Below are 14442 nucleotides of genomic sequence, written 5' to 3' on the forward strand. Positions count from 1 at the left end.
CTGAAGGTTATTTCAAACTCTCAGGGCTCACAGGGAGAACGCCTGATTGGCTTTATGTGCCTGACAAACAGTTAAGGATAGATTTCATTTTCATTTTAAACAGAATAGAAGAAAGAACGACTAGATCCCTTCCATGATTTCTGCAATACTACCTCACAGAACCGCGATCAGCTTAAATGCTAGAAAACTGACAAAAAGTGAGAGCAAGTGGCCGGATTCAGCAAACATGAGTGTCGTCAGAGACGTGTTGTGTGTTTTAAAAATAGACAGAAGAAGCAATGTGTATAGTGAAAACAGAGGACTCAGCATAACCCCTTCAGGTGCATAACGGCTCAGAGGGCTGATTTAGAAAGGTATTCACCAGTGAAAACAAAAGATAAGCTATTTAAACCAGTCCTGATAAAGATATGCTGTCACTACATGATTAATAAACCATTGAATGGACACCAGTTTTTGGTTTTCACTTCTTTAAAAATAGAATAAACTCTTGTCTGTGATTTGGACAGCTGTACTTGATGATGGAGTGTTTAAGGAAAGTTTTTTGTCTTGTTTTTTACTGTTGACAGCAGTCAGCAGACTTTTAGGTGATTTTTTTAAGGTTTAAACTGCCAGTTCCTAAATCTAATCTCTGCGTCCAAAATCTTTGGGTTAAATTCTACCTCAAATTAAGCTCTGTTAGTTATTTTTGGGGAGTTAAAACCAGTACTGTCAGTTTTTTTGAGAAAAAAGCAAAGTACTTTTATAAAATGGAATATTTTTAAGAACTGCCACCAGTAGATTTTAAAGGGAAACCCCTGCATGACTGGTTATTTAATGTCAGGTGCAATATTAATCCATTGACTTTCTTAACTGCTTATCCAATTCAGGGTTGCAGGAGAACTGCAGCCTGTCCTAGCTGCCATAGAGCAAGGGGTGGCGTACACTCTGGACAGGTCAGTGTACAGCAGGGTTAATACAAAGAGACATGCTCGCATTCACACTTGTGATCAATTTAGGATCATCAGCTAGTCTAACATGCATGTCTTTGGGCTGTGGGAGGAAGCAGGAGTTCCCGGAGAGAACCCATGCAGCCATCCAACTCTGGATTCAAAGCAGCAACTGTGTGCCTGTGAGGTGTCCGTGCTCTCCACTGCATCGCCATGCCACCCTGCAGTGTCGCAAGAAAATTATCCTTTCCATTCTACTTTGAATCCCTCCCCTTTTTAAAATCTACTCCACCTCACTCTCAATAATAACATGCTCAGGTTGACTTGGATAATAAGCTGCAGTCCGACTGTGGAGACATTGTCTGCCCAATTTTCAGACCCTAAAGGGGAAAAAACATGTTTTGTTGCTTCTGGCCACTTCTGAAGGGCTGCAGCCCAGACATAAACATCGATGTAGCCGGGCAGAGGAAGCTCTGAGGCCGCCGCTGCTGCTGCGGATGAAGGTTGGCAGCCAGACGGAGACACTCAGGTGCAAACTCACCAAATTTAAAACACGCTCTGGAAACAGAGTCATTTTGTTGGGGAGCTGTCATTTGGCATGCCAACACTTGAAAAGTGAATCTGTAGCGAGCACACTGGGTGTAGGGATTTCAAACCTTTTCATATCAAAGTCTCTTCACCTCCACCCACAGCTCACCCTTTGCCAAAAGGGAAAAAAAACTGATTCGGATTATACCATGGACCCTGTTTAATTAGATTTTTTAAAAATGATCCTTTGGAAGTACATCTGAGAAGGTTGTTGTTGTTGTTAAATATAAATTGGCAGAGAATTATATAAGTGTCATCTGATGCCAGCAGACTGAAGAACAAGCACCATCAAGAGAATAGTCCACATATTTACATATTTTGCTTAGGCATTAAGACATGCTTATACTGAATCTGGAGTCCTGATATTCAACCCTGGGCCCCCTGGGGTCTCCTGCACCCTGCTGTGATGAAATATTTGTCAGCGTATGTGGGTGACCAGATAATCAGTGTATGTTTTCAAACAGGAGCTAAGCTGGTTTGCTTAGCTTTGCATAAATATTGGAAACGAGAAGCTTGATTGTGTCTGAAGGTAACAAGATCCACCCACGAGCGAGGCACTTTAATTAATACGTTGCATCAAATATTACCTTTGAAAGATAAGAAGACTGTTGACCAGCTGAAAAAAGCGCAATAAGGAAATAAGCTACATGCTGGGTTTAATACACACTTAAGATTCCTGTAGACACACTTAGCAAAGCTTTAAGTCTTTGTCTTAAATCAAGTCTTTGTTCTGCCATTCATCTTGATAACATCACACTGTCAAGGAGACCATTCAGAAACAGTAGGTTCATTCTGTTCTGACAGACGATACTGATAGAGTGGTTCTGTTTAAACAAAGTTGGTACAGAGCAAAAAGATACGAGAGAGACAACCAGTCTGTAACAGACAGGGCTGATAGACAGACACACACAGGGAGAACGAGACAGACGAGTCCTTAAGCACAGAAGCTACCGCTTCACGAGGCAGGGCGTGTAAGACAGGGAGTGCCCCGAAACACACACACACACATGCACACCAGACAAAAACAAATGTGAAAGTACAGGGTAGAAACGGTACAACAAACACTGACTGCAGTCACATGTGTGTTTACGCAGTTGAAAGAGGACGTTAGACTTTGCTGAGGTAGTAAACGGAGTGTCTGCACAGTTCACTGGAAAATCAAATCAATAAAAATATTGTTGCTGCCATATTAACAACTTGTTTTTAATGTGTGCATGCATTCACGTGTCTGTGTGTGTGTGTTTTACTATCTATTATAATCATGAAGACACTGCAGCTCTAAGTTCTTTCAGTGGCAATAACGTGTATTTAATATTCTCTTTGTATTTAAACAGTTTTTTTTATTAGTGTTGTCTTGTGTTGTTTTCATTTAACACAAAAGCGATTTCCTCCCCGAGATTTTGCCAAAATTACAGGAAAGTCTAACAGGACAGGAAACACAAGCAGTCCGGTGGACAGACAGGTTTCCCAAGTACTTGAAAACAAAACACAGACAATGAGTGTCTGTTGTAAGCTGCCACATTTCAAAACCCGTCTTCCTGATCCAGAGTTGCTCTACTGTACTTACAGTATATTTGCTCACACACACCGTTTTCCTGAGCAATGTAAACGTATTACTGACATTTTGGGCGTGCTCACTTTCAGTTTTAGTTTGAAATAAAGCGGTTTAGGAGCTCCGTCTTCTTGTGGTTGGCCTCACTGATCATCCACCCACTCATATTTAATACACCTGCTGGACTTGTGTGTTGTGTTCCCAGGACTAAAGTGTATCGGTGTATCATTCCCGATCGAGTTATAGTGAAAGCTATAAATATAGATGGAATAAATAAGAATTTCCGTTAACTTGAGTGTTTTTATATTTATAGGTTTTGGTATGGGTAAGCTGATGCGAGGAAACTGACTGTGATGAAGCAGAAATTGAAGTAAGTAGGAGGAAGCTTTCACAACTGATGTTCAAGCAATGCTAACTAACAGGAATCTGCAGCATTTCTTGTGTCTGTTGTGGTCTTGTGATCCACATCTGTCATAACAAAGTAAACATTCACAGGTTTCATATTCCAAGAAGCTTATCTTGTGAAAGTTTCCTTTCTTCCCACATTTTTTGTTTCTTTTGCTTTTTTCTGTTTCAGGAACACGCTTCTTTTTCCACAAAGTCCATAAACTGAAACTACACAGTGTCAAACACATATAAACAGTGTGAGTACTGAAGTGTGCAAACACACACTACTATGTGGTAAATATGGGCTGATTGTTGGACGGCAGAGCAGCTCTGAGTCTTAGGCTTACTGAGATAGTTTCAGTAAGCCTGCTTGCTGACCTCAGTTCTCCTGGTTCCAGAGAAATGCACACTTCTTTGAAATCCTCCCCCACACTCATGTTTTCACACTTAATGACAGAAGCATCAACCACATTTCCCCTGAAGCCAGCACAAAGACTGGAATGGGTTGACCTTTGTAAAAACTGACTCTGGGAGACTGACAAAAGAGGGCTTCAGTACAAAAGTATAGCCACATGTGGCCGGACAGTTTCTGTGTTTCTTGATGTTCCCTGATATGCAGATACTGCTGGCCTTTGATGCTGGTCAAGTGATAATGAGGGGAATTACAGAATTTTTGGGTCACTGAAACTTCAGTTACACAGACAAACAAACATGTTTGTCTGTGTAACCGTAGTAAGTGCCAGCTCTTTGTAGAAACATCAGATTGTTGCGACATGATGCAGCTCATAAAAAGATTCAGTCTCAATCTCTAACATCAATTTATTAGCATTGTTTTCCAGGTCGTAACTTTTGTGCTGATAACACTTTATGACGCGCAGCTTTATACCCTATTTATTTCCACGTGTGTCAAGCTTGTGTTGTGTCACTGCACTAATCCCCTCCCGAGGGACTGAGTGAATGTCCCCAGATCAGCAGGATGGGATCCTTGACTTTGGAGAGGAGTGCAGAACACTTCAGAGAACCTCTCCATATTGTTCTGTACGTAAGGTCTTCTGCTCCAAAACAGCCGAGAGCGGCACTGAGCTGTGATGAGGGTAGGTATTGGGCCTTCTGCTGTGTCATTGGGTCAGACATGCAGTTGCATTTTGGTTATATTCTGCTCATATTTGTCTTTGATCCGTCTGAAATAATGAGCAGCAATGCAGAGGCAAGTCTGCACAAAGGCATCTATCTCAGAGGTGAGCTCGTATCTGCTTGTTTCTCTAAATTGATTTTAAGTGTCACAGATTTATTAAACAAGGCCCAGACAGGAAGAAGAGGGGAAATGGATCCTGGCAGCCTGGCAAAGCATTACGAGTACTGCAGTACTGTTCAGAAAGCATACATACAAGTTAAGAAGAATGGCTTTGAGGATAACACTAACTTAAAAACAAGTCCACAAGTGATTGCATGGATTAAACAATATCACTGTTTGTTTCTTGTTTTTGTTATTTACCCATCTCCTTTGCTTCTAAGAAGATCAGACTGAGCCAGCATCAATACGAATCTAAAAATATGAGCGACCAAACAACTCCCACTTCCCACTTTACTGAGGTGACCTTTTGCACTCCTCTTTTCCACCCATAATAAGTCTTTCACTGCCTATAAATCAACCAAGCCACCTAAAATGATTGCTCCTTAGTCTTGTTTTGGCTCTGGGCAACCCATACTCCCAAATCAGTTCCATTTTATTAGATGTTAAAAATGTAGTTTATTAATCCAAAGAGCCGATATAGCTCTGAGGCAACTGTTAGACATGATCGAAATGGTGATTCGTGACGGGAGAAACTGTAGTTAACATCCCTTAGTTTGAAATGTGAAAAATATTGTATCCTCTTGTAGGAGCAAAGCCTGTGTGAGGCTTGCTTAAGTACTTTGACTTTTCTTTTAACTGACTTCTGTGCCTGTGCTGTTTTTTGTTTGCTGCTATCGCCCCCTGCTGGTCACTGTTGGTACAGAATGTACATTTGGCACTTGCAGATAACAGTAGGGCTGGGTATCGTCACTGATTTCTAGAATCGATTCAATTCCGATTCACAAGGCCCCGAATCGATTCGATCCACGATTCGATTTAATTCGATTCGATTTAAATCTGGGAAATTTTGACAGTCAGAAATATTATAATTCAGATCAGTACATTTACATATTTTTGTATCAATAAAAAGGAAGCTGACACACGCAAGACTTTATCACAGGTGTGAGCATCACAGCAGAGGCCTTTGTGTCAAAGTAGCTGAGGATAAAACACAGAAAAACATGAAGGTGATTTTCCTGGCCTGGGATTTTATAAAAATATTCTGCAGTACATCAAAAACGAAAGAAAACCATTAATCAACATATGAACATCACCTCTGAAGTTACAGCGGTTTTATTACAGACACAGCATTTTGCATTTTGAATAATTTTAAAAAGTTTAAATTTGTTCAGTATTGAACAGCAGAAATGAGGTTTTCTTTTCGGAAGAATGTAAAAGGGAAAAAACAGCGGCCGACAGCCTGTAAACAACAGTAGACTTGTGCGTAACAAGCAAGCGAATAATGAAGAAAGGGAAACTGTTCTTGAAGTACAGAGAGAGAGCTGTGCATCGCAGTGGAAGCAAAACAGTAAAAGTCTGAGTGAATTCATGACGATGTTTATGTGAAGCGTTTGGATCTTCTTTTGCTGCTGGTTCGGTCAATATTGTTTGGAGAGAGATCAAACTAACAGCTTTAGAATCGGCGCATAAAGGGCGTGCACACAAAGCGCGGACCCGCCGACAGATCAGAGTCAGCGAGCTGTCGGCTTTCAGCCCCGACTGTGAGAAAAGCGACATCTAACTGATTCTGATCCGCGGGTCCCGCTGTGTGTTTAAGTCTTTGTGCAGAATCCCTGTTCCTGCTCTCATTTACTGTCTTAACTGTTTGGTGGTTCTTGAAATTTTGTGAGATTTCACCTGAGATTCTGGCATTTTGGGCAAAATAAATTTATATTAAAAAATCGATTCAGGATTTTAATGAATCGATTTTACGTTATCCAAGCCAGAATCGATTTTAATCGATGAATCGATTATAAGAACCCACCCCTAGATAACAGTGTTGTAGCTATATTATAACTATACATGTGTTTTTAGATACTCATTCATTGGTCTGTTGAAACAGTGTATCAAATGTATAATTTTTTGTTGAATTATTGTGTTAATTAATTTAAGCCAATATTATTATTATGAATATATTATAATAAGTAGTAGAAAATGAAAACAATAAGTCATAAATGTGTATGTATTTACTTTTTTAAATAATCAAGATGAATTAGATGAACAAAGAAAACTGTGTCACGCATGCATTTTGCTTTCTTTTCAGAATAAACTTTGGTTAAAGTTAAAAGTTTTAAGTTTTACAACTCTAAAATAAAATCTGCTATCTCTCATCGACTATCAAGATGCAGCATCCAGATTACTCTGAGCTCTTCCCTTTTAAAAATGATAGAAATAACAATAATTTTCCACCTGCTTCCGGTTACAGTAATTCAAAATGATCAAACTTAAATAGATTTTTTCTATCTCAGACAAACATGGATTTCCAAAGGTCATCGTATTCCTTTAAACATATCAAAACACAGTGTTATTCATATTTCCTATCCCTCTCTTCCTTTTGATTTTTGAAACTAATTACAGATCATCGTTGAAAGCCAAACTTCAGAAGTTGCATGACAAAATCAGAGTGCTTTATGTACTAAACTAATTTCCAAAAACTGTGGCCGCGAAGGTGCTACTAACTAGTAAGACTGAAAGTCCCACTTCAGTGACTAACTTCACTTCTGAAAGCATGCACTGCATCAAGCCTTATATTTTCAAACCATCGCAAGTTCATGTGAACCTACCAACTGTCCACCTAAGACCCTGTGAGCTCTGACCCCATGCTCACACTGCGAAAACGCTGAGGTTCACTGAAGGACGGCACAGTGAGGAAGGACATTTTGTTTCCTCCCAAGGGAGGTTTGGGGGTGGACACAGCTTTGTTGTGACTGATAGCTGGCTGGGAGCTGCAGAGCTCCAGACTAGAGTGGGCAGCTGGGTGAAAGAGGAGAGCAGAGGGGTGACTCGAGGTGATGGGAATGGAGGAGTATGGTCGAGAAGACTTCTCTCTGGAGGACTTAGGTGGGGGAGGAAGCAGAGACACTGGAGCTCTGGTTGTCTCTCCGCTCTCTCCTTTCCCTTCTTCTTCCCCAATCTGGTGCTCTTCGTTGCACTTACTCTCCACTCTACTCAACTCTTTCCTCTCCTTGATGGCAGGTTGCTCTCCTGGCCTGTCCTGCTCAGACCCAAACTGAATCTCCAGCAAAGGCGTTCTGGCACTCTTCTCATCCCTAAAACTGCACACAGTGCTCTGTGTCTCCTGCCCGAGCCCTGATGGCAGAGACCCCGCTTTACCTATTTTACAGCTGTCCTCGTCTTCATCATCGCTGTTGTACTGGTCAATGCCGGGGGAGTGGCGCTGTCTCTGGAGCTGTGCTGAGGTGCGTCGAAGGGCCCCTCCCATTAGGCCAGTCGGTGATGGGGCTGAGTTGAGAAGGCGGTTGAAGAGAGCCATGTTAGGATGGCGAGTTCCTGACTCTTCCAAGTTCTCAGCAATATCTTCCAGAGGCTGGAAGTGCATCTCCTCTTTAGGAATCCTGTCAAGCGATACAGCAATTTATGTTCCATGTTCAGAGTTGTGTTTTGCGTTTTCAGCCTTCCTCTGGGGAACAGGTTTTACCATTTCTCAGCCCTAACTACGTCAAAGTACTTGATTTAATTTAGGTGCATTACTTTCATTTTCACAACTGAAATTTTCCCACCATGAGGGGGGAATCCAGTTGAAGGTGTCAAAGTCACAAAGGAAGTACACGTACAATGAGAAGGTAATGTAAAACTTACGCCATGTCAAAAGTGGACCCCTGGAACGAGGGCTTACGCAGGACGAAGAGAGTGGCTGCGGTGTAGGGTGGACGGGGATTGGAGTCATTCCAGTAACGGTCTCTCTCCATCATCGGCAAATCTCCATACATCTCATCCACAGCCATCATGGAAACCTACAGAATGAAATGCAAAGAGATGCACACATAATAAGTATCCACAATAAGAAAAAAAGTCCAATTAAAATCAAGCAAGCACAACAGAAACAAATTTTACCTGATGGTCGCTCTCTGAAAACATTTAAAACAGATTACAATAACTGCCACAGTGTCATTATAGTAGGCCAGAGATATGGAGGAGAAATTTAAAAAACAAAACAATGAAGAAGCTGCATTTGATAATGAGGCCACAAAGTTCCTCCCTGAGAAGTTGATTGCTACAAGATCAGAAAAAGAGCATTAAGAAACCTGGAAGTTTCTGTCTATCAGCCAGTTGGTCTCAAAGTCGTCATCATCTTCTCCAAAAGGGTTGATCAGCTGCTCAGCAACCTTCAGAACAAAACATAAAATATGAAAAAAACCCACAATAACTCTCCATGTGTTACTTTTTTTTTTTTTTTTTAGAATCAAACAGGGAATAAATGTGCTGTAAGCCTAAATCTGACCTTGAGCCAGCCTGCATAAAAGAAGAACTGCAGTAGAGTGAAGATGGGCACATAGAGGTCAAGGTCATGACCTGGATAACCTTGACTGGGGTCCAGGAACTGGCGACCAATTAGACACACCAGGAAAAAACTGTACACGGCCAAAGTCACCACCTGAGGGACAGATGGATTTAGGTGGTTTTGTGGTTTACTCTGCAGCTTTTCTTTAACCTCTTTTTTATCATTACAATACTAAAATGATCAAAAATAAGCACTAAAATACACTTATTTTATTTTACATTTACAACAGATTAAGTGTTTATTAAAGACAGTTTATGTGAACATCAACAAATGCAATCTGACTAATCAAAAATTTATTTAATAGCTGCATACAAATACACTGAGCCATATTCCTTAATTAAGTTATGTACTTATAAACACTAACACAGTAAATAAGTCTTTTTGGTTACTTATTTTTGATTGTTGCATGTTTGATCCTATATATCACAAAGCTCTAGAATGCAGCTGTAGTTATAGATTTGTTTTATTAGTTAAAATTATTACTTTTTATAAAAATCACTGTAAAAGCTAAGTACGTCCTTACTGTTTCCATTGGAAATAAGAGGATAAGTAGCAGCTAGGTGTTGCTAATCAAATGCACTTAATGAAATGATAATCAACAAGTGTGACCACCTCTGTACAAGCAGAGGTTTTAGCAGTTTGCCAGTCTGAAGCATTCAGGTAAGTGTTAACACAATGCCGCAATCATTCCAGGAGTGGACATCCCAGCAAATTCATCCCATGGTTAGAGTGTGTCGCGCTCAGACAAATTGCAAGAATTAGACTCTGAACAACATCTCAGACTCTACAGACCTCAGTTAGCACTCAGTGTTCAAGTTCATGGTAGTACAATTAGAAAAAGACTGAACAAGTATGGTTTGTTTGGAAGCTTCCCCTTGAGAAAGCCTCTCCTCTCTAACGAACATGGCAACATGACTTAAGTTACACCTGAAAGAAACCATAAGACTCCCAGAACAATGTCCGGTGGACATTACACACAGTACCACATTTAATGAAAACCAAGCACAGCATATTAGCATAAGCGCCTCATATCAGATGTGAAGCACATTGGTGTTTTGGGCTTATTTTCCAGCCACAGGACGTGTGCACCTTCTAATCATTGAGTTGACCATAAACTCCCCTGTGCACCAAATGTTATAGAGTCAAATGTGAAGTCATCTATCTAAAACAACTGAAGCAATGAACATTGAAAGACTGATAAAGTCATACAGAAAATAATTACTTTGAGTTACTGCTGCTAAAAGGTCGATCTACAAGCTACTAAATCACAGGATGTACTTAGTTTTTCACGAGACTGCATAGAGTGCTGTGAAAACTTTTTATTTCAAATGAATGTACATGACTTGTCACTAGGGACTAATTTATTATTTATATTTGAACAATTACAATTTGAGAGATGCAGTCTTTCACCTGTAAGTTTTTGTCACTTCAGCTGGAAGCAATCGCAGTCATTTCTTTGACATCAGTGAATAAAATTGAAACAAAAGCCTAATGTAAAAAAAAATGTTTGTGTGAAAGAAAATCATAGTTTAACTAAAGATGTGTGTAAGAGTTAATAGCAGTGCGATAATAGTCAGCACTTACCTGAGTGTAGACCAGAGGAACACTGATCATGTCATAATGAAACAGCATGCTACACTTCCCTCTGAATGCATTCAGTTCCTGTTCACACACAAATAAAGAAACTAGCTGTCTGTGTGAATGCATATCTAAGCCTGCATATCCACCAAAACACAACTTTAATTCTGCTGTACCTCCAGCAGTAGTTTGAGAGTGTGATTGTCTTTGATTCTGCCCTCGCAGCGAGCCATAGCAGCCAAGTTGGTGAACCAAACACAGGGAATCCAGTACTTGTTATATGGAGAGTGGAGACCCTCAAACTTCTTTCGCTCATCTCTTGTCATGAATCCTGCATGGACCAAAACCGGACTTGTTTATTATGTAAGACTTCAGTTTAAATAACAGCAAGAAACTGGGATGAGGATTCATAGACAATAGTCACAAAGAACTGCTTCAGAAAACAAACATAGTCTTCTGACGCTGTTCAAATCTCTGAGAATTGTTTGTGACTCTGTGAAATAACTTCACATTGTAAATCAAAGCAGGAGAGTCATTTGTGTGTGACTGGGCTAAAACACTTTGGGTCACTTCTTGACTACAGCCTGGGAAACATCTGATCACTGATACTCATCATCAGCATCAGCGAGTGAATGGCTATTTTACATTAACAGCTAAGAATAGACCCACACCACTCCCATCACCATCTTCCCTCCTTCACCATCCTTCTTACCAGCTTCTACCACGTGGTCCATGGTGGGGAAACGTTTGAAGACAGCAGTGCTGACAGAGCGGAGGATGAGCAGGGCTGACAGACTGGCGTAGCGCATCATGGTGCGCCTCAGCAGACGGCCTCGCTCGTCGCTCCCCTGGAGGCCGCCTGACAGGACGCACATGAGTCTGTCAGGGAGTGGGATGCTGGTGTACTGGTTCCACCACCTGTTCACCACCAGGGTCACATAGAAACCTGCAAACAGCAGTGGACAGATGATTACTACTGAAGATCTAAGTAAAAAACTGGAACTTTTAAAAAACATGAGATCATATGCTATCTTGTAAGGTCCATAAAGGGGCCTAAAGGATGTCAAGTGGTTTGAGTTTACTGTTACAGTGCTGTGAAAAAGTATTTGCCCCCTTCCTGAGTGGCTAATCCAAACCTATCCAGCCCTATGTGAAAAAGTAACCCAACTCATGTTAAATCATGAATTAACTGCGATTAACCACGTTTTTGAAACACTGAGTTCACTTTCACTACCCACACCCAGGTCTGATTACCGCTAGACCTGCTAAATCAAGAAATCACATAATATAATCTACCCGACAAAGTGAAATAGGATAAAAGATCTTAACAGAAACACATCAGGTCGTGGTCTAAAAATCTAAAGCTGAGAAACAAAGTCACTGATGTCTATTAATCTGAAAAGGATTACACAGGTTTTGGGACTCCAGTGAACCAGAGTGAGAGTCATTATCCACAAATGGAGAACATTTGGAACAGTGGTGAACCTTCCCAGGAGTGGCCATCCTACCAAAACTATTCCTAAAGTGCACTGACAACTCAACCAGGATCACCAAAGAGCTCAAAATGACATGTAAAGAACAACAACTTAAATAAAAAAGAAAAGAAAAAACAACATCTCACAAGGAGTCAAAGGCCAGGGTGAAGAGGTGGGTTTTCAGAAGTGTTTTAAAAACAGGCAGAGAAGAGGCCTGTCTAATCTCTAAAGGCAGATTGTTCCACAGTTTTAGAGCTGCTACGGCAAAAGTACGATCTCCTCTAAGCTTATGCATATAATGCTGTAGCAACTCAGAGAGATAAGATGGGGCTAGGCCATGGAGGCTTTAAATGCAAATAAAATCATTTTAAAATTAATCCTAAAAGAAATGGGCAGCCAGTGAATTAAAATAAAAGACTGGCAAATATATGGCCTTAATGGAAGAGTTTCAAAGAGAAATTCTCTGCTGACCAAAAACAACACAAACGCTTTTTTCACATTTGCCAAAAAAACCCCCCAAAAAAAACAGGACTTTTAGAAAGTATTCTGTGGACTGATGAGACAAAAGTTGAACTTTTTGGAAGGTTTAATGATGTAAAACTAACACAGCACTTATTAACAGTCAAACATAGTAGTCATAGTTGCCATTACTTGCGGTACCACGAATTCTGATATCTACTAGAAAATCCTGAAGGAGAATGCTCAGCCATCAGTTCATGTCCTGAAGATCAAACACACTCAGATTATGCACCAGGACAATGATCGGAAACACAGCAGCAATTCCATCTACTCAGGATATCGTTGTCTAATGATAAAATTTGTTTGATGATCTGACAAATATCCAAAAAACTAAAAATTAGAGGCAAATACTTTTTCACAGCATTGAACATAATGTCTTGTTAAGCCCGATGGATCCCAATAGAGAACCAGTAACCTTGACTAATGACTCACAGGATGCATAAGAATAATTAGGTGATTTACATCCACAAAGTAAAACCAACGAAACATGCAAACAGTGCAAGGACGGATGAACTTCAACAAAAGCGGAGTCTGTAAACTGAAAATCCCTCATGTAGTAAATGCACTAAAGGGTTTTTGAGACCCACACAAAAATCTGCTATTATCACTGTTAAAAATGTGTAGATCTCTTTTTAAAAACATTATTCTAATATTTGCATAATCAAACCTTCAATTACAAACAGCAGATATGTAACTCTAGAAGCTACAAACCCATGAAACAAGGGTCTCGATGTCTAGAGCTGAGGATCGCTGACAAAAATCTATAAAACATGAGCCTTGTCCTATTTAGCAAACTATTCCTATTTTCTGGATGCAAACATCAGGAGTAAATCATAAAAGTGAAAAAGATCTGGGAGACAGCAAAAAGGTGATCATTAGCTTACCCAGTACAAAAGACATGGGGATGAGACTGGCATAGTGATTGCAGTAAATTGCCAGCTTTTCGAAATACCTTTTCTGGTCATCATACAGGAAAAATCTAAAAACAACAGAGGAAAAGTTTTCCAAAGTTTAGTATGATGAATGGATCAAAGCACTGATAAAGCAATCCTCCTTTCTCACCTGTAAGTAATACTGATGGCGGTATACATGGCAAAGAAAGCCAGGAATTCTTTATATAACACCTTGTAGATGCTCCCTTTCCAGGCCCAGAGCAGCTTGGAGAAGCCACAGAATCGGGCGTTTGCAACTCTAGCCGTGTATGTGACCGTCATCAGTGACAGAAGATCTACAAGTCTCCAGAATAAAATAAAAAAAAAAACAGCTGTTTGGAAGAAACAGCTAAACTCAGGTGAGCCAGAGACAATGAGAACATGATCTCACAAAAAAAGTTTTTATTTCTAGTTATTGATTGTAGTTATTTAAAAAAAACAAAAACATCTACTTACCTTTTGTTGTGATTTAGCTTGCTGAAATGTTCAGCGCATCCCCTGTGCGTAATTGGCACCTCTGGATAAGTGAATTCATATTTTCATTTAGTAGTACCGTCTTCCATTTGCCTTGTTCTGTGCTGTTTTTTCAATGAGCTCGGAAGCCTGTGATCAAGTGGCTCCGTTAAGTTGAAGCTCATTCGGCTGCGTGGCAGTAATCCTACGTGCCTCCTCAGTGCGTCCAGTGGTCAGTGCGCCCCGGGGTAAATCCCCGAAACGAGAAGGAGGAGGAGCTCGTTAACGCGACCCCCGACCGGGAGAGCGGGGCTAGGTGATGGAACACAAGCGACAGGCCGCAGCGCCGGGGCACCAGGAGCGCACAGGACCGTGCAGTACAGTAGAAAATTATGC

At 40.6% G+C, this 14442-nt stretch overlaps 1 protein-coding gene across 1 annotated transcript; it reads right to left on the minus strand.

Moving 5' to 3' along the window:
* Positions 1-5577: 5577 nt before the first annotated feature.
* On the minus strand, positions 5578-13875 carry best2 (bestrophin 2). Its single transcript, XM_085460249.1, has 9 exons — positions 13724-13875; positions 13546-13640; positions 11380-11613; positions 10844-10998; positions 10674-10751; positions 9030-9182; positions 8833-8913; positions 8387-8541; positions 5578-8142 (listed from the first exon to the last, which is right to left on the minus strand). The coding sequence occupies exons 1-9, from the start codon at positions 13873-13875 to the stop codon at positions 7362-7364; spliced, it is 1884 nt and encodes a 627-aa protein (XP_085316375.1). The 3' UTR covers positions 5578-7361.
* Positions 13876-14442: the final 567 nt, after the last annotated feature.

The sequence above is a fragment of the Copadichromis virginalis genome, linkage group LG6, assembly GCF_057382275.1.
Source record: "Copadichromis virginalis isolate Kocher_CV1m ecotype Utaka linkage group LG6, C_Virginalis_male_GT1.1, whole genome shotgun sequence".
In the NCBI taxonomy this organism is placed as follows: Eukaryota; Metazoa; Chordata; class Actinopteri; order Cichliformes; family Cichlidae; genus Copadichromis; species Copadichromis virginalis.

Excerpts from the sequence above, each read along its gene's own strand:
- best2 (XM_085460249.1), bottom strand. The coding sequence starts at position 13,875 with ATGACGGTCACATACACGGCTAGAGTTGCAAACGCCCGATTCTGTGGC. Across the intron at positions 13,641-13,723 it reads GCCATCAGTATTACTTACAG|ATTTTTCCTGTATGATGACC; the intron begins GTGAGAAAGGAG and ends TGTTGTTTTTAG. Across the intron at positions 8,914-9,029 it reads TTTATGCAGGCTGGCTCAAG|GTTGCTGAGCAGCTGATCAA; the intron begins GTCAGATTTAGG and ends TTTGTTCTGAAG.